Here is a 27500-nt window from a genome sequence, read left to right as displayed (position 1 = left end):
ACCCACAAACAAAGGTGAGTGTGTGAGAAGTTTCAGGGTTCAACTGTGTGTGTGTGTGTGTGTGTGTGTGTGTGTGTGTGTGTGTGTGTGTGTGTGTGTGTGTGTGTGTGTGTGTGTGTGTGTGTGTGTGTGTGTGTGTGTGTTTTGTTGTATTTGTGGATAATGTTTACCTCTGTGGGGTAATGCCAATGAGCATGTAATGAGATCTGAGTGACAGGAGTGTCCTCCTCTCCTATAGGATTAAGCCAGTGCAGAAGGTGGAGGGGTTGACCAATGGGATCTCTCTGGGGGGAGTGCCACTGCAGTCGGGAGGTCTGTCTGACATCAGTGCCCAGGTGCAGCAGTACCAGCAGTTCTTGGGTGAGACACACACACACACACACACGGGTCAATGACAAATAGGGCTTTAAAAAAATATTTTTAAAAGGTGTTTTCAAAATTGATGTAATGCATGTTTTTGAAATTGGAGCAATGTGTTTAAACAAGTCTTATTTGATAAATAACTTTTCAAAGTGATTAAATTCATTTTTTGACTGTCTTTTTAATTTCACCACCTGATAAATGTCAGGTGGCGCAACCAAATATTTGTAAAAATATATATATTTTCCTACTATTAACTTAAAGTGATTTTTTTTAGCAAGTGTTCCTTAGTTTGTATACAGTGCCTACCAGATTATTATTTTGTGTTTGTTTTTTGTATTTACAACAATTTAAGATTATTGCACCCTAGCGCCAGGTATTTTGTAAATGTTAAGCATCCAATTTTACATTTAAAGACCGAAAAATTGTTTTATGAATATACAAAATGAATGTTTTCAATACAATAGCTATGCACATTATAGTTTGAAACCATTTGTCACTTTAATCTATTATTTATAGGCTTAAATACAAATGTTACTTGGTCGCACCACCTGACGATTCAGTTGTGCCACCTGACAACAGTAGTAATGACTGCATTTTTTATTTCAAATACAACACAAAAATATTTAAGTAAACAGTCTCTGCTGATGTTAAGGTTGTATATTGATCATATTTATCAAGGCTATTAAAAAAAAGGAAGTGAATTGATCAAAAACAGGATATAGGCCACAGGATCACATTCGGTATAGGAATAGGCTATAGTGCAACAGATTGATTAGATGTACTGTAATTGATTGTAAATGATCAACAACAAAGCCACACTCTAAAGTATCATGTTTCAGTTTGATACGTTACTCCAAGGTTCTGATATCACTTTGAGGACATCCTTTGTATAGTAAAAAAGGATATCAGCTGGATGGGCTGAGCAAAAAAATAATATTATTATTTCGGTACTGGGTGACTGGGCCGTCACTCATTACGTGTAAAGTTGTGGGGGATGGGTTGCATTTCCTCATTACATCCCTCAGCACTGGCTCCAAGTGGGCCCACACAGCTCTCTCATTGTGCCGAAGGGATGCAGAGATGGTGGCATAGGACTGTTAGCCAGCTGTTGTATAAGCTACACAGGTGTGGACTGTAGCTAGCTTCCGACTCCCTCCAAAATGGAAAGACTGTACCTCACTATGAAGCTTGCAGGAGAAGTTTTCAGAAAAATCTCAACCTCATCTTCTCTTAGGCTTTCTTTCAAAAAACCTGCATTCTTTGGCTTGGTGTGGCCAATTGTAGTGGCGTTTGGCTAGCTAGGCTGCTGAGCTTATCGTTGAAATGTTTCAACAGTTCTGTACAGGTTCCAAAATTTGAAAGGTCTGACAACTGTATAAAAGTATCTACTACCAAATCCAGGCTTGCATTACAGTTTATCATACCTTTCTTTTCTTTTTGCAAGGTATGTTTTTGTCTTGCAGCCAGATAACTTTGAGCTCCCAGTGTCGTGCAGATTTTTCCTTAGTTGATAATGACATCTAAAATGATTTAAAATAATCATGAAAAGGTTTGAAACTGTATACCATGTTTAATATTAAACTAATAAACATTTTAGGAAATGAATAGACAATCTTAGAGCCTTATACATCATATTATAATTAATAATAATATTATAAGGTATAATGCATAGTTACATTTCTTGCAGTTGCGCCACCTGACTGATTGGTTGCACCACCTGACATTTTCCCAACTAATTTCAAATTAAATAGGCCTCTAGTTGTACGCCTGTTTTAGTTTTTGAGTTCAAGTTCAAGTTCATTCATATAATAATTTAATGTAAAAAGAGCTTTATGATAAAATAACATTTCCCTAGTTTTACATTGGTTGTACCACCTGACATAGAAAGTGAACCAATCTTACTAGGAGTTGAAAGTAGCCATTTTTATCCAAATTTGAGAGAAAATTACCAACCTTTTCAATCAGTCATAAAGGTCAGTTGGGGTCCTCTAGATGATTCAATATCCTGTTTACTATTATTGACATTCTACTTCAGAATAAAAGACACATTTTTACGGTTGTGCCACCCTGACATTTGAGAGTTTACAAATTGCTGGACAAAAGTTTTTCAATTATCTCAACTAGATCAAAGTACTGATATTTGTAAAATTGGATTTATTTGAAAGGTTTCAAACATAAAATCATGCCAAAGTATTTTACTTTGAATTTATTATCATTAAAACACCATTTTTTAATACTTTTTTAGTCTGTTCATTTGCACGGACGGTTGCGCCACCTGACATTTTGGGGGTTTGAGATCCCAAAACATAAAATAATATCCTTTTTTCTGATTTCCTGAAAATGTATTCAAACTGAATAGATTTAATAGAATAAAGTGATGCATGTCATGAATTGTTTCAAACTATTTAAAAAGAAAATGATGCAGTCGGACACAAAAATATGCATGTCATGTCATTGACCCACACACACAATACCCACAAAACCCCCCCCGACACACACACACACACACACACCCAATACCCACAGAAATCCCCCCCCCCCCTTACCCTACCCCCCCCCCCCCCCCCCCCCCCCCCCCCCCCCCCTCCCACACACACACACACACACACACTCACGTTCTGGGTTATCAGGCCTCTAACCAGTGACCTCCTTCAACAGATGCAACCCGTACGCTTCCGGAGTTCCCTGTCATTGAGCTGCAGGCCAAGGTGTTGGCCAATGGGATCTCTGTTGAGAACATTGCAGCCTATCAGCAGCTGTACCGCGAGCACTGTGAGGTGAGTCCTGTAGAAGGGTCCTTCTCTGTCCTTACTCTGCCAGGTTAGAAGGTCCTTCTCTGTCCTTTCTCTGCCAGGTTAGAAGGTCCTCTTCCGTCCTTACTCTGCCAGGTTAGAAGGTCCTTCTCTGTCCTTAGTCTTCCAGGTTAGAAGGTCCTTCTCTGTCCTTAGTCTGCCAGGTTAGAAGATCCTTCTCTGTCCTTACTCTGCTAGGTTAGAAGGTCCTTCTCTGTCCTTAGTCTGCCAGGTTAGAAGTTCCTTCTCTGTCCTTACTCTGCCAGGTTAGAAGGTCCTTCTCTGTCCTTACTCTGCCAGGTTAGAAGGTCACGCATGACCAGGAACCAGGCAAGAACACAGCTGCTGGTCGGCAAACGTGCCCTGACCTATCAGCGAGCTCAAGCTGGGGCATTATAGAAATATAATGAGTTTGCTGCTGTGGCATAATAGAAATAGAATGAGTTTGCTGTGGCATAATAGAAATAGAATGAGTTTGCTGTGGCATAATAGAAATAGAATGAGTTTGCTGTGGCATAGTAGAAATAGAATGAGTTTGCTGCGATGGCATAATAGAAATAGAATGAGTTTGCTGTGGCATAATAGAAATAGAATGAGTTTGCTGCTGTGGCATAATAGAAATAGAATGAGTTTGCTGTGGCATAATAGAAATAGAATAAGTTTGCTGTGGCATAATAGAAATAGAATTAGTTTGCTGTGGCATAATAGAAATAGAATGAGCTTGCTGTGGCATAATAGAAATAGAATGAGTTTGCTCGGGGCATTATAGAAATAGAATGAGTTTGCTGTGGCATAATAGAAATAGAATGAGTTTGCTGTGGCATAATAGAAATAGAATGAGTTTGCTGTGGCATAGTAGAAATAGAATGAGTTTGCTGTGGCATAGTAGAAATAGAATGAGTTTGCTGCGATGGCATAATAGAAATAGAATGAGTTTGCTGTGGCATAGTAGAAATAGGATGAGTTTGCTGCTGTGGCATAATAGAAATAGAATTAGTTTGCTCGGGGCATAATAGAAATAGAATTAGTTTGCTGTGGCATAATAGAAATAGAATGAGTTTGCTGTGGCATAATAGAAATAGAATGAGTTTGCTGTGGCATAGTAGAAATAGAATGAGTTTGCTGCGATGGCATAATAGAAATAGAATGAGTTTGCTGTGGCATAGTAGAAATAGAATGAGTTTGCTGCTGTGGCATAATAGAAATAGAATGAGTTTGCTGTGGCATAATAGTCTTCCAGGTTAGAAGGTCCTTCTCTGTCCTTAGTCTGCCAGGTTAGAAGATCCTTCTCTGTCCTTACTCTGCTAGGTTAGAAGGTCCTTCTCTGTCCTTAGTCTGCCAGGTTAGAAGTTCCTTCTCTGTCCTTACTCTGCCAGGTTAGAAGGTCCTTCTCTGTCCTTACTCTGCCGGGTTAGAAGGTCACGCATGACCAGGAACCAGGCAAGAACACAGCTGCTGGTCGGCAAACGTGCCCTGACCTATCAGCGAGCTCAAGCTGGGGCATTATAGAAATAGAATGAGTTTGCTGCTGTGGCATAATAGAAATAGAATGAGTTTGCTGCGATGGCATAATAGAAGCAAACTAATTCTATTTCTATTATGCCACAGCAAACTAATTCTATTTCTATTATGCCACAGCAAACTTATTCTATTTCTATTATGCCACAGCAAACTCATTCTATTTCTATTATGCCACAGCAGCAAACTCATTCTATTTCTACTATGCCACAGCAAACTCATTCTATTTCTATTATGCCATCGCAGCAAACTCATTCTATTTCTACTATGCCACAGCAAACTCATTCTATTTCTATTATGCCACAGCAAACTCATTCTCATTCTATTATGCCACAGCAAACTCATTCTATTTCTATTATGCCACAGCAAACTCATTCTATTTCTATTATGCCACAGCAGCAAACTCATTCTATTTCTACTATGCCACAGCAAACTCATTCTATTTCTATTATGCCATCGCAGCAAACTCATTCTATTTCTACTATGCCACAGCAAACTCATTCTATTTCTATTATGCCACAGCAAACTCATTCTATTTCTATTATGCCACAGCAAACTCATTCTATTTCTATTATGCCACAGCAAACTCATTCTATTTCTATTAAGCCACAGCAGTAAACTCATTCTATTTCTACTATGCCATAGAAATAGAATGAGTTTGCTGTGGCATAATAGAAATAGAATGAGTTTGCTGTGGCATAATAGAAATAGAATGAGTTTGCGGCTGTGGCATAATAGAAATAGAATGAGTTTGCTCAGGGCATTATAGAAATAGAATGAGTTTGCTGCTGTGGCATAATAGAAATAGAATGAGTTTGCTGTGGCATTATAGAAATAGAATGAGTTTGCTGTGGCATTATAGAAATAGAATGAGTTTGCTGCTGTGGCATAATAGAAATAGAATGAGTTTGCCTGGGGCAAGCACTCTGGTTTTGAGGGACTGGGTTGGCGTGTTGTCAGATGCAGTGATTGTGGCGACAGACAGACTGGTTGTTTGTTTTTGAGCGCTGATGTTGATTTGGACAGGAGTTGATCCTTGCTCCAGGCTTCTGTGTGTGTGTGTGTGGCATGGTGACCTCATCTGGGTTTGTGTGCAGGCCATCCTGGACGTGATGGTGAACCTGCAGTTCCCCCTGGTGGAGACTCTGTGGAAGAGCTTCTGGAGGTTCAGCGAGAGTCAGACCACCGAGGCCAGTGACTCTGCCAGTGTGTGAGTACCGCTCTTCATTACAGTCCTTCACGTCAGCTGAACAGGGCTCTTCCAGTCTGGCTTTTGACTGTGTGTGTGTGTGTGTGTGTGTTTGTGTGGGTGTCTGTCTGTGTGTGTGTGTGTGTGTGTGTGTGTCTGTCTGTCTGTGTGTGCCTGTGTGTTTGTGTGTCTGTGTGTCTGTGTGTGTGTGTGTGTGTGTGTGTGTGTGTGTGTGTGTGTGTGTGTGTGTGTAGCTATGAGGAGTCAGAGAAGCGTCTGCCTAAGTCAGCCCTGGTGTTGCTGTGTAAGTATGAGCCTGTGCTGAACTGGAGCCGAGACTGTGACAACATCCTGTACCAGGGTCTGGTGGAGGTGCTCATCCCAGACGTGCTGCGCCCCATCCCCAGTGAGTTACAGATTAAGAGACCCCTTTACATAGACATACACTGGGTCTACACCCTGAATGACACACGTTCACCAAGGCTCTGTTCAGCATCTCTGGTGTGTGGTGTGGCTGTCTCCTCTCTCGTCTCAGGTGCCTTAACTCAAGCCATTCGTAACTTTGGCAAAAGTGTGGAGAGCTGGATCACCAATGCCATGATGAACATCCCAGAGGAGATGGTCCGCATCAAGGTCAGACATAAACATATTAATGTGATACTCCCACTCTTAAACTCTCTTTCAAACTACATTTGAAGGCTTTGTCTTCAATGATAACAAGTATGATAAAGAAAACATGTTGAGGTCCACATTTAGTGAGGACCATTATGCAATCTTAGTCTCTAGACGGTGACTTCCATAGGGAGGGAAGAGGTTAACAGATATATCATATATAATAAGGTATTTATAATATATAATACAGATATATCATATATAATAAGGTATTTATAATATATAATACAGATATATCATATAAAATAAGGTATTTATAATATATAATACAGATATATCATATATAATAAGGTATTTATAATATATAATACAGATATATCATATATAATAAGGTATTTATAATATATAATACAGATATATCATATATAATAAGGTATTTATAATATATAATACAGATATATCATATATAATAAGGTATTTATAATATATAATACAGATATATCATATATAATAAGGTATTTATAATATATAATACAGATATATCATATAAAATAAGGTGTTTATAATTTAAAGTACAGATATATCATAATAAGGTATTTATAATATATAATACAGATATATCATATATAATAAGGTATTTATAATATATAATACAGATATATCATATATAATAAGGTATTTATAATATATAATACAGATATATCATATATAATAAGGTATTTATAATATATAATACAGATATATCATATAAAATAAGGTATTTATAGTATATAATACAGATATATCATATATAATAAGGTATTTATAATATATAATACAGATATATCATATATAATAAGGTATTTATAATATATAATACAGATATATCATATATAATAAGGTATTTATAATATATAATACAGATATATCATATATAATAAGGTATTTATAATATATAATACAGATATATCATATATAATAAGGTATTTATAATATATAATACAGATATATCATATAAAATAAGGTGTTTATAATATATAATACAGATATATCATATAAAATAAGGTGTTTATAATTTAAAGTACAGATATATCATATATAATAAGGTATTTATGATATATAATACAGATATGTCATATATAATAAGGTATTTATAATATATAATACAGATATATCATATATAATAAGGTATTTATAATATATAATACAGATATATCATATAAAATAAGGTGTTTATTATTTAAAGTACAGATATATCATATATAATAAGGTATTTATGATATATAATACAGATATGTCATATATAATAAGGTATTTATTATATATAATACAGATATATCATATAAAATAAGGTGTTTATAATGTATAGTACAGCTATATCATATATAATAAGGTATTTATAATATTTAATACAATTATATTATATATAATAAGGTATTTATAATATATAATACAGATATATCATGTAGAATAAGGTATTTATAATATATAATACAGATATATCATATGTAATAAGGTGTTTATCTGCCTGCTCATTGGCCCTCCAGGTGACGTGTGCGGGCGCGTTCGCTCAGACGCTGCGCAGGTACACCTCCCTCAACCATCTGGCCCAGGCGGCACGCGCAGTTCTGCAGAACACGGCGCAGATCAACCAGATGCTCTCTGACCTCAACCGGGTCGACTTTACCAACGTACAGGTAGTTTCCACAACTCACACACCTTACATTTTCTCAGCCTTCTTTCTCTCTGTGTTTTTCTACAGCCAACCCCACAATGAGTCTGACCGTGTGTGTGTGTGTGTGTGTGTGTGTGTGTGTGTGTGTGTGTGTGTGTGTGTGTGTGTGTGTGTGTGTGTGTGTGTGTGTGTGTGTGTTATGTGTGTGTTTATGTGTGTGTGTGTGTGTATGTGAGTGTGTATCTGACTGTGTGTGTGTGTGTGTGTGTGTGTCTGTGTGTGTGTGACTGTGTGTGTGTGTGTGTGTGTGTTTATGTGTGTGTGTGTGTGTGTGTGTGTGTGTGTGTGTTCGTGTGTGTGTGTGTGTGTGTGTGTGTGTGTGTGTGTGTGTGTGTGTGTGTGTGTGTGTTTATGTGTGTGTGTGTGTGACTGTGTGTATCTGACTGTGACTGTGTGGTGTGTGTGTGTCTCTGTGTGTGTGTGTGTGTGTGTGTGTGTGCAGGAGCAGGCCTCGTGGGTGTGTCGCTGTGAGGACCACATGGTGCAGCGACTGGAGCAGGACTTCAAGCTCACGCTGCAGCAGCAGAACTCTCTGGAACAGTGGGCTGCCTGGCTGGATAGTGTGGTCTCCCAGGTCCTAAAGCCCTACCAGTTGAGCCCAGCCTTTCCTAAAGCTGCCAAGCAGTTCCTGCTGAAGTGGTCTTTCTATAGGTGATTATACTGTATATTTGTGTGTGTGTGTGTGTGTGTGTGTGTGTGTGTGTGTGTGTGTGTGTGTGTGTGTGTGTCTGTGTCTGTGTCTGTGTGTGTGTGTGTGTCGGTGTCGGTGTCGGTGTCGGTGTGTGTCGGTGTCTGTGTCTGTGTCTGTGTCTGTGTCTGTGTCTGTGTCTGTGTCTGTGTCTGTGTGTGTGTCGGTCCTCATTGTTCAGGGTTCAGTCAGTGTGAGTAAGCAGTTAGTGTTTTACAACTGTTATAATAAAGCATCAGCCTCTTTTTTCCGAGAGTTTTGTTGTAAGTAGTAAGTGTCCTCTCTGTCTCTCCATCTCCCTGTGGTTGTCTCTCAGCTCTATGGTGATCCGAGACCTGACCCTGCGCAGTGCAGCCAGCTTCGGTTCCTTCCACCTGATCAGACTCCTGTATGACGAGTACATGTACTATCTGATCGAGCACAGGGTGGCACAGGCCAAAGGAGAGACCCCGATCGCCGTCATGGGAGAGGTACCACACACCAGCTCCACCTCCACATAGTCAAAACAGTCCTAAAGTGGATCACTCATCAAGTGGATCACTCTTAAAGTGGATCACTCCTAAAGTGGATCTCTCGAAAAGTGGATCCCTCATCAAGTGGATCACTCCTAAAGTGGATCTCTCCAAAAGTGGATCCCTCATCAAGTGGATCACCCCTAAAGTGGATCACTCTTGAAGTGGGTCACTCCAAAAGTGGGTCACTCTTAAAGTGGATCACTCTTAAAGTGGATCTCTCCAAAAGTGGATCACTCTTAAAGTTGATGACTCCTAAAGTTGATGACTCCTAAAGTGGATCACTCCTAAAGTGGATCACTCCAAAAGTGGATCACTCTTAAAGTCGATCTCTCCAAAAGTGGATCACTCCTAAAGTGGATCACTCATCAAGTGGATCACTCCTAAAGTGGATCACTCCTAAAGTGGATCACTCTTAAAGTGTATCACTCCTAAAGTGGATCACTCCTAAAGTGGATCACTCCTAAAGTGGATCACTCCTAAAGTGGATCACTCCAAAAGTGGATCACTCCAAAGTACCAGTTTATGTAGGCCAGTAAGTTATTATAGATGTAGGAGTTCACTGCTGATGTTCAGTTAGTCAAATCAAAGCAAAGTCAAACTAAACAGTGGAACTGGATGTAGAATAGAATGGTAACATATGCCAAGACTGGTACTAAATATTAATATAGTGATAAATATTCATATTCATATTCATATTCATATAAATATTCAATAAATATTCATCACTATATGAACATCAACCTATTTCTAGGCTACCAACATAATACAATTATTGCTTTCAAATTCCTGTTTGGAAGTATTTTTTAACCTCAAATTAATTGTGAAAATATTCTAAAACAAACCTGACCAATTTTCTTTGCTCTAGAGCTTCCTAGCCCTATTTAATGAACTGACATTTATATTAGTGTGTGTGTGTTGAACTAAACCTTTTGATTTCCACCATTGCTGTTCCCTCCACTCCTCTCCAGTAGCTGGAGCAGGGCAGGCCAGTGACAAGAGCAGAAATAGTAGAAATGTTCATGGAAGAGACACAAAAGCACAGGCACCCACCTAGCGTTCTAACGTCTTGTTTTTTCTCTTCCGTCCACAGTTTTCAACTCTGAACCGCAGTCTTAACACACTGGATCCAGATAAAGGTTGACTATTTTGTCAATTCATGATGTGCTCTGCAGGTGTGATGTGTTTATTCTTCACTACCCCTCTAATGTGTGTGTTTACGTCTACAGAAGAAGAGGAGGAGGAGGAGGAGGAGAGTGATGAAGAGTGTCAGGACCTTCCTTCTCACCCTGCTGACTCCAGTCTGGCTCTGGAGCCCCCTGCCAAACTGGCCCGCACAGATTCCAGTGTTCTCTGATCACACATGCAAACACACACACACACACACACACTCTGAGACACACATTTGGACACATTCAGTGCAAACACACACACACACACACACTGAGACACACTTTTGGACACATTCAGTGCCCATCATCCACACTCACAGGTTGTGTAAATGCCCAGTCCTCCCAGGTTTGTGTCTCCCATCACTGTGCGTGCAATCAAAAACATGTCCATTTGCTTCTATCACCTTGTGCTATCTGAAGCTCAAGTTTCCCGCCTCCATAATCTCTCGCCTTCAGTCACTGTGACAGAGCTACACACCATTAATTGCCTTCTTCATTATTTACCACTTCATTCCCAACTGCCATTCACACATCCCTCACCTATGCCTTATCAAAAAAACCCTCTGCCTGGAACCAGTCTGTAGTCCACCAGATTATAACTTGATGAGTGACTTGACGAGTGAAAACTTGTAGATTCTCTTATAATCTACCAAGTCCGCATCTCGAGTGCCAAGCATGTGACTTAAACTGGGCATGTACCAGCCTGGTTTCCTTTTTTTGTTTGACGTGTTTGTCTCCTTTGGACTGAAGAGTCCCATCTGTGTTTATGTGACATATCATTGAGTGATGTCCCTGTGCCACTGCCATCAGTAGGCTTTAAATTAGCATTTTCTCTTGAGATTTGTTTTCATTTCAATTTTCAGAGGACATTTCTTTGTGTTCTTTACTTGGCCAGCTGAGATTTTATGTTTTATTTGTGTTGCAATACAAATAAATGAAATGTATAAACCAAGCATTTTGCCGAAATGTTTTACACGTCTAGGTCAAAGCATAACAGAATAGTTTGGTTGATGCCATACCTTTATCATATCTGGATGTCTGAGTTCAGACATCCCTAAGCAGAGGAAGAACATGATGAGGCAGTCAACTGCCCCCCCCCTCCCACATCCATCAATATCATTGGCTCATTGTCATGTTTTGTCTCTCATGTCTTTAACAGTATCCAGTGAAAGAGAGCGATGATAACAGGTACAGATCACATGCCTGATATGACTACACATGGCGATAGGGGCTCAGGAGGTAGCGGGGGTCGTTCAGCAATCGACGGTTGCTAGTTCAATCCTGACTCCTTTATCCAGGTGTCAAAGTGTCCTTGAGCAAGACATTGAACCCCCAACAGCCCCTGATGTGCAGGTTGGCACCCTAGATAGAAGCCTCTGCCATCGGTTTGTGAATGGGTAGATGTCTGAGGCACTAATCTGTAAAGCACTTTGAGTGCTCTGAGTATAAAAGTGCCATATAAATGCAGTCCATTGACCATTTACTACACACACTGTAAGTCCTAGTTGATGACAATCTAGACCAGCAAAGAGAAGATCTACCTTAATAGAGCGTAGTAAGTGCAGTGGAGTGAAGGGGATTTAGATTGCCTAAATCTGACAAGGAAGATCCTTTGCAAAATCTGCTCAAATGTACATGAATCATTTTTTTTTTTTAAAGACAGAATTTTGGTAAATACATGGATGTATTTATATAGAGTAAAACTTGAAGAGACCTATTGTTTAAATGTTATTTCCTGTTTGCAAATGACATCACTTATGTCAATTGTGACTTTGTTAAGATATATTGCAGTAATCATATACAGTACATTTTTACCTCATCAATCGACACTTAATACCAGATAATGACAAAGCAAAAATTTTGGTATTCAGACCCTTCACTCAGTATTTATTTGAAGCACCTTCGGCAGTGACGACAGCCTAGTCTTCTGGGGGATGACACGAACAGGATTTTCTGCCATTCTTCCCTGCAGAACCTCTCAAGCTCTGTCAGGAGACAGCCATTTTAACGGACTTTCACAGAGTTGTCCTAAGACGTTCCTGCATTGTCTGGGCTGTATGCTTAGGGTCATTGTCCTGTTGAAAGGTGAACCTTCGGCCCAGTCTGAGATCCTGACCACTCCAGACCAGGTTTTCCTTCAGGATATCTATGTTCTTTGCTCCATTCTGCTTTCCTTCAACCCCGAAAAAACCCAACAGCATAATCCTGCCACCACCATGCTTTCCACTAGACTTGATAGCAGCCATTGATACAGTGAACCATGGCTTTCTCGTCGTCCGAAGCAAGGACTTACATCAGGGAAGGCATAGTTTGTTTGAATCGTACCTCAGTGGATGTTCATTCAGTGTGTCAGCAGGGACAGGTACCAAAATCTCATCACCTTTCCACTGGTGTACCCCAGGGATTGGTCCTTGGGCCCCTCCTATTTTTCATCTTCACCACTTGGGTTATGTGAGATCATCCATTCCCATGGGTTCTCCTATCACTGTTATGCCGACAGGAGAAGGACCGTACTTGATTCCATTATAAATAAAGATAAGATGGGTGGAATGTTGCAGTGATGGTTAGCTGTGATACGTTATATAGACAGGTATGCCTTTCCAGATCATGTCCAATCAAGGTCCAGAAATAGCTCAAAGAGAAACAGGAGGCACCGACAAATTTTAGTGTCATAGCAAAGGATCTGAATCTTTTTTTTAGTTTTTAAGAAATGTACCAATTATTGTAACATCCTGTTTTTTCTCTCATTATGGGGTATTGTGTGCAGATTGATGAGGGAAAAACATATTTGAAACCATTGTAGCATCAAATGTGTAAAATATTGAAGGGGTGCGAATACTTTCTGAATGCGCCGTATGATGTTCTGTCCCTACCATTATGGCCTTACCTGAATTGTACCTGTAGCAAATGTGGATGTTTTATGACAGATGAAGTGTTAATTGTAAGAGTAATTTAAAGAGTGAACGAAAAATAGAATTTATAAATAAATCCCTGGTTTGTTCATGCGTTTCTATTTGTCTCTTGAACGTTCATTGCATTGAACATCAAACGAAACATCTTTTAAACACTTGTAAATTTCACCTGACGGCATACAGCTCTTGCACCCCAGAAAAGTTATTCAATAGGACATTGTTGTGAAAGCTTAATTACTGTCCGTAGCATTTTGTTGAGTCAATCAGTTTCTATACACTTTCATGGCTTTACTGTCATATTACTATTATCTAGAAAGTTAAGAGACAAGCCCCAGAGTATTTTTGCCTCATTTTAATTAGCTATTTATATAAAATCAAAAAAGTACATTATACATCAACAATAAAATGTCCTTTCCAGTATTGTAGTGTGGCATCCTCACCCTACATATGAAGAGGAAATCTACAAAATTATGAGCTGCTCTGTTGACACACACAGCAAACCCACAAGTGAGATACACGAGTCAACTACACAACCCTGTCCACTTTCTCCCCCATACTGAAACAGCTATGGAGCCTCTGAAGGAAGCCCTGAGATTCAGCAGCAAGGATCTGATTGGAGATCAGTTCCATGTTTGTACTGTTACTGCTGTGACACTGACCTAAACCCATCAGATAGAGTGCAGATGTCAGAGCCCTGGGCTAACAAGGATCAGAGGACTGAAATTGGGTGCCACATAACAGACACACTTACACATTTGTACAAACAATGAAAAAAAAAAAGATAATGAAAACAAATAAAGTCAAGGGGAATAACACTTGTTCTGAAGATATGAGCATGTGCATCAAGTCCTTTCTGTAAACTTAAAGACTGAAAATGTTATGTTCGAATGCAAAAAAGGCAAAAACAACAGAGGATGCCTTTCAGGTTTCCGTGATCTGCATATTCATGTGTATAGCATGAAAGTGTGTGTGTCTCTGATGTTTTGTCTTTGGGTATCCAAACGCGCACACACACACACACACACACCGTGGGAAATAGACAGTGTTGTGTAGTGTTCCATGCACGTCACTTCCTGGCTTCGTATCAGCGGGTGATCCATGTGCCTCCATCACTGTCGGCCAGCACCTGTAGAGGCATACCTGAAGGAGAGAGGGAGGACAGATCAGATCAGACCAGATCAGCCAGGGTTCAACCATGAGGACCAGCTGTGTGTCCTGACATAGAGCAGCAGACAGAGGGATGTTCAGGTCAATGCCTTGGTGCTCCCAAAAACATCTTTAGAGGTTCTCCTCAGAATAAATACCTATAGCCTATAGCATGATGGCAGCTGCGGATTCACCCTTACACAAGTTGAACAAGGTTAAAAGATGGAAATATGTAAGAGATCTTTATCCTTAACCTGTATTGAATAAGGCAGAATATTGGCTTCTAACAATACTCTGATCATGATGTTTAATCAAAATAACACCCAATAACAAATGTGAGTGGGTTGATATGTCTTATGATGTTTACTCAAAATTACAGCCAAGATAACCAATGAGAGGGTGTTCATATTTCTCTGATCGTGATGTATAATCAAGATAACCAATGCGAGTGTGTTCATATTTCTCTGATCATGATGTTTAATCAAGATAACCAATGCAAGTGTGTGTATATTTCTCTGATCATGAAATGTAATCAAGATAGCCAATGAGAGTCTGTTGATATGTGCACGAGACCTTTGTGCAGCGCCTCGTTGGTCATGCGGTTGATGTAGCGTAGGCTGCTCTCCGGAACCAGCCACCTCATCACGGTGTCCACGCACGACTTCCTGTAGCCGCTCCACACGCTGCCGCTACAGGGAGGGAGGAGAGGGGGTGAGTATGACGGGGTGGACTGAGAGCACTGCTGAAGGTTTGTGGATGTGTTCAGACTAGCAAAGACTCGAGCACTGCTAAAGGTGTGTGGATGTGTTAAGACTAGCAGAGACTCAAGCGGTGCTGAAGGTGTGTGGATGTGTACAGAATAGCAGAGACTATATAGTCACATACAGAGTAGCAGAGACTATATAGTCACATACAGAGTAGCAGAGACTATATAGTCACATACAGAGTAGCAGAGACTATATAGTCACATACAGACTACTGACTGAGATCACTGCTGAAGGTGTGTGGATGTGTGCAGAGTAGCGGAGACTATATAGTCACATACAGACTACTGACTGAGATCACTGCTGAAGGTGTGTGGATGTGTGCAGAGTAGCGGAGACTATATAGTCACATACAGAGTAGCAGAGACTATATAGTCACATACAGAGTAGCAGAGACTATATAGTCACATACAGAGTAGCAGAGACTATATAGTCACATACAGACTACTGACTGAGATCACTGCTGAAGGAGTGTGGATGTGCGCAGACTAGCAGAGACTCGAGCACTGCTGGAGGGCCCCTCACCTGGTCTGGCCCTTCATCTCCTTGAGGTCCCCCACGCCCACAGTGCAGCACACGCCGGTGTTGAGGTCCCAGCTCACGCGGAGGCTGGTGTGGAAGGTCTCAGGCCTGAGGAGACGCACCCATGAGGCAGATCAAGACACCGCCTACAGCCCTGGGATCTCCTCTGTAGTATTCATTGTTTATTTATTATGATCTATTTACTATTTCAAAACCATTCAAATGGTGTGTCTAATGGACCCTTCCGCAAACTCCGCCCCCCTTAGCAACGGTTGCTATATCAGTCAAGCATTCACGTTTCCCAGGTTCTCAGCATTGGTATGAATGGCGTGGCAACATGTTTTCACCCGTGTCAATTTCAGCTCTACCCAAAGAAATCACAAGCATTTTTTGGAAAAAAGGCAAGATCTCAGATCGAAGCAGGCAAAAGGGTCTGCAATATGCTTATATATGCTACAACCACGACATTACATGCCGTGTTTGTAGACAGACAAATGCTAAGGCTAACAGGTTCATTCCAGCTATGTTTATTTGTTCTATTATCTACACAGTCGCCGCTACGCAAACATGTAAGGTGGTAAAACTGAATCGTATTTTAAGCAAGGGTTTTCTCACGTTTTCGATGCAGTGGGCAGATTTTAGCGACATAGCTTCTTGGAACAAAGTAGGTGCTTCTGTTTACGTTGCTGACATTCAGCTGATGGGGGGTCGTCCAAATTGTTTGATCCACAGCAGGCATTTCTCTCTCTGGCTCTTGGGTTTCGGGAAGGGATAAAATGTTACCCCTCTCTCCAGCCTTTTTGGATATCGGCTGTCAGAATTACACACTCCATAAGCGCAACGTTTCATTTTCTCTTCTAGAGCAGACGTATCTCTCATTGACTTCCATTCATCAAAATGGCTCGCTTGACTGAGGTCCCGAGCTTAGTAACCGTTGCTATGCTATGATTGATCAGTTACCGTTTTGGGGAGTGGTCGCGGAAGGGTCAATTCTCTCAAGCATGTCGATTTAAAAAAGGAAAATACCAACCTAGACCTTGAGAGTTTCTCCTCTGACGGTGGAAAGGCGAGCAGCATCAGTCCGATGTTGATCACCACGATGTTTGTTTCTGGGCACATCTGTCGCCATGGAAGCACAGTCATGATCATCGTAAGCATCACTGTGATGGTGTGAAGTCTCTCTCTCTCAATGTGTATGCATGTGTGAGAGTGCATGAGAAGTATGCATGTGTGTGAGAGTGCCTGAGAAGTATGCATGTGTGTGAGAGTGCGTGAGAAGTATGCGTGTGTGAGAGTGCATGAGAAATATGCATGTGTGTGAGAAGTATGCATGTGTGTGAGTGCGTGAGAAGAATGCATGTATGTGAGTGCGTGAGAAGTATGTGTGTGTGAGACTGCGTGAGAAGTATGCATGTGTGAGAGTGGTGAGAAGTATGCATGTGTGTGAGTGCGTGAGAAGTATGCGTGTGTGAGAAGCATGCATGTCAGTGAGTGCGTGAGAAGAATGCGTGTGTGAGAGTGCGTGAGAAGTATGCATGTATGTGAGTGTGTGAGAAGAATGCATGTGTGTAAGTGCGTGAGAAGTATGCATGTGTGAGTGCGTGAGAAGTATGCATGTGAGTGAGTGTGTGAGAAGTATGCATGTGTGAGAGTGCGTGAGAAGTATGCATGTGTGTGTGTGAGAGTGTGTGAGAAAGGACAGAGTCACCTCCAGGATGACCACATCATAGTCACTGAAGGAGCAGAACCTGGACGACCACTCGGCATCGTTCCGGATGACCTCGCTGATCACATACTCAAAGTCCAGCGTCAGCTGCTCCACGCACACACACTGGAGGGAGCACAGATGGGAGAGAGTTTGATAGAGAGAGAGAGAGAGAGAGAGTGAGAGAGAGAGAGAGAGGGAGAGAGAGAGAGAGGGAGAGAGAGAGGCAGAGAGAGAGAGAGAGAGAGAGAGAGACAGAGAGAGAGAGAGCACACATGGAGATGGATCTTAATCTCAAGCAGACAACTATCAGAGCACTTTTCATGTTTTCAAAGGTGCTCTAGGAACTCCAACCTCCTTCGGACCAATAGATGTGACCCTACCTGTCCAGTACACGGCCCAGTCACCAGCTCTAAAGTGTTGCCGTTCAAGTCCGACACAGTGAAGGGAAGTTGGACTTTATCATCCTGATCTTCTCCATCCCCTTCTACCGAGAGAGAGAGAGAGAGAGAGAGAGAGAGAGAGAGAGGGAGAGGGAAAGAGAAAGAGAGGAAGAGAGAGAGGGAGAGACAGAGGGAGAGAGAGAATATATTTAGGAGGTTGGCAGTGGCTTTGAAGTGAACGGTCATTCAGAAACCAGAGCTGCTAGTTTGAGCCTGGCTTCCTTGTCTGAACAACATGAACAGAACCTTTTTAGTTTGGTTGTGCAAATATTTTTAGCAATAACCTCTTTGACTAATCTCTAAACCAATCTGACCAACAGTGAACTCTCTCACCTCCATCTTGGTGTACCGTGCCCTGCTCTTGCAGCCAGTACTTGAGGCGGGTGTAGTTGACGTAGCCTGGCTCTGATGGCAGGGGGGTCTGTGGTGAGGGGGGGTCTACAGCCTCATCCCTCTGCTTCCAGCTGGAGGGAGGCTGGTCCAGCGCATCTCCCTGCCTTTCATCCTCCGCCTCTTCAGTCTGTTGTTCCTTTTCTCCATCGTTCCTCCCCCTTTGAGTTGGATCGGCTGTCCTCTCCTCCTTTGCGTCCTCTCTGCTCTTTTCTTTCTCTTTTTCTTCGCTCTCTCTCCTCTGTGGCCTTGGTCTGTCTGTGCTGCTCGCCTGGGCCCTTCTGAAAATGTCTGCTGCAAACTCTCGCGCTCTGATGGCTGCCTGTGATTGGCTGGGAGAGAGAGGGGTGGGGCCCTGAACACACTCGGGTGATCCCTCTGGAGATATAAGGGAGGACTGTGGCGCAGGGACACGAGATTCAAGCACTGATGCGTTAGGTCTGTTCCTGTACAAAATCTGCTCCGTTTCACCTTTTTCCTCTCCTAGAGAGAGGGAGAGAGTGAGAGAGGGAGAGAGAGAGAGTGAGAGAGAGAGAGAGAGAGAGTTTTCAAAACATTGCACAAATGCTAACCCTGATGTTATGGATTTGGCGGAGTTAACTATAGTTATATAGTGGAGTTAGTTACTATAGTTACGATATAGTGGAGTTATATAGTGAAGTTAGTTACTATAGTTACTATATAGTGGAGTTAGCTTGTGGTGCCCACCCAGTCCAGTACCTTGGCACAGAGAGATGGCACAAGCCACGAGGAAGTAGCTAGTGTTGAGGAGAATGACCTGCTCCTTCTTGAGCTGCAGAGCCGGCTGAAAGGTGGGGAACGGATGAACCACCTGGTAGCGAGCGTTCAGCACGAAGCCCTGCTCCAGACTCACGTCTACTGCACAGAGAGATGGAGAAGATGGAGCTCACATGTTGGAGGAAACATGTACACAGAGAGAGAGAGATGGAGAAGATGGAGCTCAATATGGAGGACACATGTACACAGAGAGATGGAGAAGATGGAGCTCAAGATGGAGGAAACATGTACACACACAGAGAGAGATGGAGAAGATGGAACTCAAGATGGAGGAAACATGAACACAGAGAGAGATGGAGAAGATGGAGCACAAGATGGAGGAAACATGAACACAGAGAGAGATTGAGAAGATGGAGCTCAAGATGGAGGACACATGTACACAGAGAGAGAGATGGAAAAGATGGAGCTCAAGAGGGAGGAAACATGTACAGTCAGCTGAAGAGTGGCAAATGCAGGGAGGCATGACATCATCAGACAAGTGTGTATATGATGTGTTATGCAGCACTGCTCTTGATGCCAAACTGACTGACACTTTTGATTGGATTTTGAGTATATACCCGGACCGAAATGTCCACAGATTTCGGTGCTTCCTTTCGGTGCCTGAGCCGATTGAAATGAATAACCGCAACAAATCATGCAGCTAAATGCACAAAACGTACGTAAAATGTTGTCTTATAAACAGGAATTATTTCAGGCTGCAACATGAAACACGGAGGCTGGTTCCAAAACACTAGAAAACTAGTGATAGCTAGCTAGCAGTAACGTGAGTGGCGTATGTATGTATGAGTATGACCTGTATGAATTATTTTTTATTTTGTTGCCAGGAATATTTCGTGGGTCACATTTAAAACTGCCCCATCTCCCAATGTTAACTTTGTCCTGTGGCGCTCACGCTCATTGGTGTTTTCATAGCAACAGTCTTAAGGCCCTTGCATGCTTCTAAAGGGAGCATGAATTGCTAGGTGCTTACGCGTTGCGTTGGGGGTGTTGCTAAGCAATTCACACCCAGAACAATAGGCTTGCGTAAAATGGCGCAAGTCTAGAAAAAGGGGCCGACGCACGCAAGACGTAAAAAGTCGCGCAAGGGTCTTTTAAGGCCTTTAAGGCCGATTTATACTCAGTTACGTAAGCGCAAGCACAGCCGCGCAAGCCCCTTGCGCGACCCTTGCGCGACTTTTTACGTCTTGCGTGCGTCGGCCCCTTTTTCTAGACTTGCGCCATTTTACGCAAGCCTATTGTTCTGGGTGTGAATTGCTTGGCAACACCTCCAACGCGTAAGCACCTAGCAATTCATGCTCCCTTTAGAAGCATGCAAGGGCCTTTAGAAGCATGCAAGGGCCTTTAGGCTATGACAGTGAAGCAGGCAGCATTTAACAGCGCAAGCACAAACAGAGCTCGCCATCAACCTTTTAACAGAGAAAATAGCGAAAGGTAAACGGTCAAAAGTGTGGCTGTATTTCGCACAAAAAGATTCAAACACCGCGACGTGCAGCAAATGCAACAAAACAATTGCGTGTAAAGAGGGGAGAGAAGGCAAGAGTCCTAGGCAGATCTGCAACCGCAAACTAATACGGTAGGTACCGGAGCAACTGGTGCCATAGTCTGTTAAAGGGGCAGTACACTTTCACGCACTTGGTGTGTTCAAGTAACAAGATTAACTATAAACAAGATAGAAAAGATAGCAATGTATAAACAAATCAGAAAATGTACATACATACAAATACAAATACATGTTTGACTACATAGGCAAATATGCTCATAAGTTTGAAGCTGTAGTCTGTAAAAAGTGTGTGTGTGTTTTGTATTTATTTATATTTATTTAAGCATACTACAAACTGTTGTTAACAGTTAATATAATATTCATAGTTTGAAGCTTTAGTTTGAAGCCAAGTTTTTTGTATGTATTTATATTCATAGTATACTTTAAACAGTTACAGTTTTTATCCATTGCTTTGGGCAATTTCACGAAACAGAAATTACATTCTCAAAACAACACGTGCAAGCCTCGAAACCACTGGGCACTGGTTCACAACAGATTGACATTTCTCATTCCTTTAATCAAATTGCAATTGTTTTAGAAACTCCTTGCAAATGACAAGTACAATTGCCTACAGTTTGCACACATTTCAAATGATTAAGCACATCTGTGCAAATGGTTAGGTACAATTGCCTTCAGTTAGCCCGATTACCAATTGAATACATCTTGCTGGTCTAAACTGACTGTTGCTTCTCAGTCAAGTGGTTGTTCTCTGCAAAACATGTTGGCATAATTTCCTTGAGTACATCATCACCTGCAAAATAGTTCACTCTACTGTCAAAATCTTTCAGGCACATAATACCATGAAAAACATTATGGTATATCCTGTAATATGGATCTCTTGGATCATCAGCTTACAGTAATTTTCAGGTGCAACTAGAACTTTACTAATCAAGGGGGAGATTCACACATCCGATCACCAATCACACAGTAAGTTTAGTTAGCTGACAGGTCCTATCCAGGAGTATAAATGCTTCCATCAAATATCTAGAGCTTGACCAAGTTTAGTACAATTTATGAACATGGAAGCACCTAGCCAGGGTAACAACCAAGGGCAACTGCCTGTTAGAGGAAGAGGAGGAAGAAAAAGAGGAGCAACGGCGGATGTCCCAGCCCAGCGCGGGGGCAACATCACCATGTGTGATGCCATTTTAGAGAATAGTGTAGTCTCCCACATTCCCAGTCTTGGCCCATACAATACCCAGAAGCTCCAGGTTGTGTTGTTAGTGTAGGCTATACATCATTTTAGTTTTGCTGTGCTTATTGTTTGACAGTATATTGTGCTGTACGCATTTTATGTTACTGTAACCACGATGTATGGCAATAACTGTAACAATTTCCATGGCAGTATGAGTGCTGCCTTGTAGGCTACGCTTGAATTATTCTTTTTTCTGTTTGATACACAAAGTATTCTGGAAAGAAAACATCTACTGCAGTAAACATTCAGTGTCAAAGGACTGATTCAAGATTGAAATGTGCACTTGAGGGATATTTCTATGGTCCACTGCCATACTGGCAAAACATCTAAACGTTTTGACCTGCAGTGCTTAAACAATGCCAAAGGGACTTTTCATTTTGGGGGCACTGACTATTAGTATGAGAAAAGGAATTAGTTTTAATTGATGAGTTGTCTGTTTTGGGAGAGATATGACCTTTTGCAGGTGTGCCATAGTGTTTTGATAAACCATCTAGGTTATTTTGGCAAATATATTTAAAGCTTGGAGAATGTCCTTTTCTTTTTGGGAAGGAACTTTTCATTTTGGGGGCATTGACTATTTTTATGAGAAAATGATTTGGTTTTGAAGCTTGACTTAACTGTTTTGGGTGAGATATGACCTTTTGAAGGTGATCTATGTAGTTGTGCTGAACCATATAGGCTATTTTGCCAAATGCACTAAGAGCTTTGTGAAAGTAATTTCGGTTTCGTGAAATTGCCCAAAGCAATGGATAAAAACTGTAATATATTGTTAAATTTGAAGAAAACAATTGGCCTCTGCAATAAAAAAAAGCCTTTCTTTAATGTCGTCAATCCTCGTTTAGTGCTTTTTTTTTTTTTAAAGTATCGGTTCAGGCACCGTTTAGGCACCGGTATCGTTTTAAAAGTATCGGTTAAGTACCGGTATCGGAAAAAACCCAAACGATACCCATCCCTAGACAGAAGAAATCCTGTTCTGTGTAAAGGTGTATCCACATTGCTGTGTGTGTGTGTGTGTGTGTGTGTGTGTGTGTCTGTGTGTGTGTGTGCGTGCGTGCGTGCGTGCGTGCGTGCGTGCGTGCGTGCGTGCGTGTGTGCGTGCGTGCGTGCGTGCGTGTGTGGCTGGCACCTGTAGACAGGGACGCAGGAAGTGGGGTGCTCCGGGTGCTGCCGCACCCCCTCTAGTGGACAACAGACGCAACTACAACACTTGAACTCAGGCAATGCCGCGGGTTTTTACATACAGCACCCCCCACTTCATATGACTTCATATGACTTCCTGCGTCCCTGCCTGTAGACGGGGAGGGCTTGCACTGTATGCAGGGTCTAGTGGAGGGCATGGAGATGATGGTGATGTAGATGTCTCTGTTGTTCTGGTGTGTGTGTGTGTGTGTGTGTGTACCTGTAGACGGGGAGGGCTTGCACTTTATGCGGGGTCTAGTGGAGGGCATGGAGATGATGGTGATGTAGATGTCTCTGTTGTTCTCATCGCTCATCACCATGTTCAACAGGGCGGAGCTGGAGCTGCACATACTCCACACACAACAAGGACACACACACACACTATAAGAACCAGGACACACACAACAAGGACACACACACACTATAAGAACATACTCCACACACACACACTATAAGAACATACTACACACACACACAAACTAGGGCTGTAACGATATTGGATCGAACCGAGAAATCGCGACACTCTGGGCCACAAACCTGCATCGCGATGCGAGGAGGCAGAACCGCGACATGCCCTCAGCGGTCACGTGATACAAAAAGTTTGGTTCGCTAGTAAAGGCGGCTTCTTGCTTCAGCGTTGGGGTTAATTGTTGCGCAAAATTTACTCAGTGCAGTTCATGCTCCCAAAGGTTGCGCGTGTTGTCATGAGCCTGCCATTTGCTTGGCAGATAGAAAGCTGTTTCCCTATGTCGTGTCTTATTCTAAGAGTTCTCAAGAAACTTCTCAAGGCAAATAGGTATGAATATACTGAACAGTTTAATTCAGAGGAGATAACTACTGCTGAGCTGGTCCATGGAGCATCTCAAAGACTCTAAGCATATTGCAAGAGCAATCCAGTAGAAAACCTAACCAACAAGTCCCCGTGCCCACTTTTATATTGATCAAATCACCCTTTGCTCTGGTTTCATTTGCGTCTTATTTGCGTCATTGGACTCGACCGCACCTAGAGATGGAAAACAACAGGTACCTTACTTGCGTCATTGGACCTGACCGCACCGAGATGGAGAACAATCGGTCCAACTATCTTAACAATGTTGCCTATCAACCAGTTTGATTTGTCTCTGTCAACAGAATTAACCAACTTGAGATACATGGTGTACAGCTTCCTGTGATACCAGGTATCTCGGGGCTTTCAGACACAGTTCTTCACATTGTCTGCCTTGTGGCTTTTGCAGAGGCGTCTGTCACCTTGCCCTGACCCCCCTTTGTCCCTGAAGCATCTAGGTAGTCTATGCAGAGGAGGCATGTTTGCCACGTGATTTATCATAAAAGGTGTCTTTGCAATTGGGGTTATAATAACAGGCCTGTCTGCCTCATGATTTCTCAGAAATGCTATCTGCTCACTTGGGTTTATAAGAAAAGGCCTGTCTGCCATAGGATGTCTCTGAAAAGGGGCCTTTTCTGCCTCTGGCAGCCTCTTCATAAGTTATAAAGAGCTATCTCTATTTGTTGAGATGTCCATGTTCCAGTACCAGCCATACACATTATTCAACAGTACAGTAATAAAGAAGATAAAAATACGACACCTAACAGAAAGTCTGAAGCTTGAAGTTCTTTTCAAACCTTTGCTTGGGTAGCACTGCTAAACTGAGCAGACATGCAGACTACATTTTAGTAATCTCATCACGTAACATTCGTTTTCTAAAAACAATCACATAGTATTGTATGTTTTACTGTGGTAGAAAATACGTTAGCTTAATGCTATACGTATATGGGAAATCCTATAGCGACCGCGCTAGGTATTAGCATCAATTAATTCACGTTAATGTTTTTGTATGAGCCTGACATTTGCTCTGCAGATAGATAACAGGTTCCGAAGTTTGTTGAATGTTTTTCAACAGCATTGCTTTAAGTAATAAAAACCTCAATATTTGGTTATAAATTGTTTCTTCATTTTTTTATAGCACATACTTATTCTAATGTGAATTAGAAAATATATTTTAAAAATTGCGAGGTAAAAAAAATTAATAATAATATCGTGGGGTGTATCGAACCGTGGGTCAAGAATCGTGATACGAATCGAATCGTGAGGTAGGTGTATCGTTACAGCCCTAACACAAACACACACACACACACACACACACACACTATAAGAACATACTCCACACACAACAAGGACACACACACACACAAACACACACACACACACACACACACTATAAGAACATACTCCACACACAACAAGGACACACACACACACACTATAAGAACATACTCCACACACAACAAGGTCACACACACACTATAAGAACAAGGACACACACAAAACGGACACACACACACACACTATAAGAATCACATACTCCACACACACACACTATAAGAACCACATACTCCACACACACACACACACACACACACACACACACACACACACACACACACACACACACACACACACACTCTATAAGAACCACATACTCCACACACAACAAGGACGCACACACACACTAAAAGAACATACTCCACACACAATAAGGACACACACACATATTCACTCACTCACGCACACATCTAGATCACTCGTGCTTACTTGAAGCCAAAGACGACTATCTTTGATTGAGCGTTGTGCCATTCACATACTGCAAGGTACAAGTCACTGTAGATGGTTTCCTCTGCAAACAGGCGGATACGATGCACCTGGGGAAGGAGAGGAACGAAACGGTAAACCGGTAGAAGTCAGTGTGCCTCTATAACCTCTGACCTTTATTGTTGTGTGGAAATGTTATGGTCTTTGGTGATTGATGTTATCACTGGTCACGGATCATCTCATTCTTTAACTGCACTTTTCTATTCTAAGCCAGGACTGTATGAGAAGAGGGAAAGGAAGAGATGCCAAATATGAATGACTGTCCTGTGGGTGGAGCAGTGAGGCAGGAGTTTAGCTGTACCTGCTTTAGACTCTTATGCAGGTTGAACTCCCACCAATACAGATGGTATGTGTATGTGTCATCTGCTTCCCCATAGTCGCGGGTATAGGACAAAACATAGCGTCCACATTTTGTAAAGCCCAAAAAGATGTGCCTGCGAGTAGACAGAAAATAAAGGTCAGTATGTTATCATGGATCTTTCTTAGGGACAAAGTCAAAGCCCTTGACAGACACACAGACTTACCCTGCTCGTAGGGTTGCCTCACTCACTATAGTCTTCAAGGGAACACGTACACGAGGACGACGCTTCAGGAACCATCGCTGAGACAGCTGACCTGTCAGCTGAGTTAGAGAGGATAGTGTTCAAAGTGTCAGTCAGACAACAAATGGAATCAGTATTCCTCAGTTCATAACCACTTACTGGTGAACTAAAATGTAACGTTTTACTTCACGTTTTCTTAGATTCATCTAACGTGAAGTAAGAAAACGTGAAGTAAAACGTTACATTTTAGTCATTCGAAATAAACGTTAAACTCAGGTTTGTACCCTATGGATTGGTTTCAGCTGGCTAACAATCTCCACCTGTCAATTCAAACGTATTTGTGCAAAGATTGCTACAGGTGGCATAACACAAACAAGCGACATTAAAAAGCCTGCTGGTTTGACATTATAACAATCGTAATGTTAGTATTAATTTGCCAGCTAACCTTGCGCTGACCTGCTTCCAAGTCAAGTTAAGCTCTCGCGAAAGCCAAACTAGTCAACGATGAAGTACGCTTTAACGTTACAATTGCCACTGAATACACAGGTCATGATGATGACCTTGGCTCTGTTCTTTTAAAGAGGATGATTAGAAGGATGGGATGACTGTACTTACACAGGCCTGCGTAACTACTAGCAATGGTGGAACACAGCATTAGTAGAGTTAGCAGGGATGCTAACTAGCATTCTAGTCTTATTTATGTTTGCTATGTTAGCAAGCTAGTAGTACTGTCATTTCATTGATAACGTATACTCCTTCCCTAAACAAAATGTATGACGATTACTAATGGGAGAGCATTTGGTTCAGATATGTCTTACCTTTCCACGGTTGAGCAGTTTAACGACGTGAGTGTCTTGTTTTCTCTGTTTTTGTTTGTTATCATGTTTTCCTGATTTCGAGCTGGGCGCCATTTTCGCCCCTCAGAAAACCTGCAGCCTCACTGAATCAGAGACCCTCCTCCTGACCTCAAGTCCAGCCCACTTACCAAACTGATTGGGTCATCGCCCTCCTCCTCCCAGTATGGTTAATGTTAATTGGGTAGAGTAAACATCGAGCTATTCAATATAATAATACTAACAGAATGATACTATATATCGCACCAGTATACAATGTAACTCTACAAAGAACAAAGGGCACTGACAGTAGAAAATGAA

The 27500-nt window shown here is 41.7% G+C and overlaps 2 protein-coding genes across 3 annotated transcripts in view; one reads left to right on the top strand and one right to left on the bottom strand.

Annotated features, from left to right (window-relative positions):
* The window catches only part of rfx1b (regulatory factor X, 1b (influences HLA class II expression)), a 26848-nt gene extending 13323 nt beyond the window's left edge, over window positions 1–13525 (top strand). The window contains exons 8-18 of the mRNA XM_080837906.1: window positions 1–14; window positions 239–360; window positions 3022–3140; window positions 5771–5883; window positions 6117–6268; window positions 6398–6495; window positions 8001–8150; window positions 8631–8839; window positions 9193–9346; window positions 10482–10527; window positions 10618–13525. The exon at window positions 1–14 is cut by the window's left edge and continues 106 nt beyond it. Of these exons, the coding sequence (XP_080694032.1) occupies window positions 1–14; window positions 239–360; window positions 3022–3140; window positions 5771–5883; window positions 6117–6268; window positions 6398–6495; window positions 8001–8150; window positions 8631–8839; window positions 9193–9346; window positions 10482–10527; window positions 10618–10745 (1305 nt within the window). The 3' untranslated portion in view covers window positions 10746–13525. The remainder of the gene's footprint in view (window positions 15–238; window positions 361–3021; window positions 3141–5770; window positions 5884–6116; window positions 6269–6397; window positions 6496–8000; window positions 8151–8630; window positions 8840–9192; window positions 9347–10481; window positions 10528–10617) is intronic.
* A 380-nt stretch (window positions 13526–13905) lies between these two features.
* On the bottom strand, window positions 13906–27257 carry dcaf15 (DDB1 and CUL4 associated factor 15; the record flags this gene model as incomplete). Of its 2 annotated transcripts, none has more annotated exons than XM_080849624.1 (13): window positions 13906–14612; window positions 15192–15307; window positions 15908–16012; window positions 16935–17023; window positions 17613–17735; window positions 17993–18096; window positions 18386–18925; window positions 19163–19321; window positions 23375–23505; window positions 25748–25854; window positions 26106–26238; window positions 26329–26426; window positions 27165–27257. In XM_080849624.1, 13 exons carry the CDS (start codon window positions 27255–27257, stop codon window positions 14557–14559), a joined length of 1854 nt encoding a protein of 617 aa, XP_080705750.1. In that variant the 3' UTR covers window positions 13906–14556. The 2 variants fall into 2 exon arrangements, with proteins under 2 accessions (XP_080705750.1, XP_080705751.1); XM_080849625.1 differs by having other exon boundaries at window positions 19163–19318.
* Window positions 27258–27500: the final 243 nt, after the last annotated feature.

This window comes from Sprattus sprattus, assembly GCF_963457725.1.
Source record: "Sprattus sprattus genome assembly, chromosome: 1".
NCBI lineage: Eukaryota > Metazoa > Chordata > Actinopteri > Clupeiformes > Clupeidae > Sprattus > Sprattus sprattus.
The sequence above is the reverse complement of the archived record's forward strand: the minus strand, read 5'-3'. Positions and strand labels throughout refer to the sequence as shown.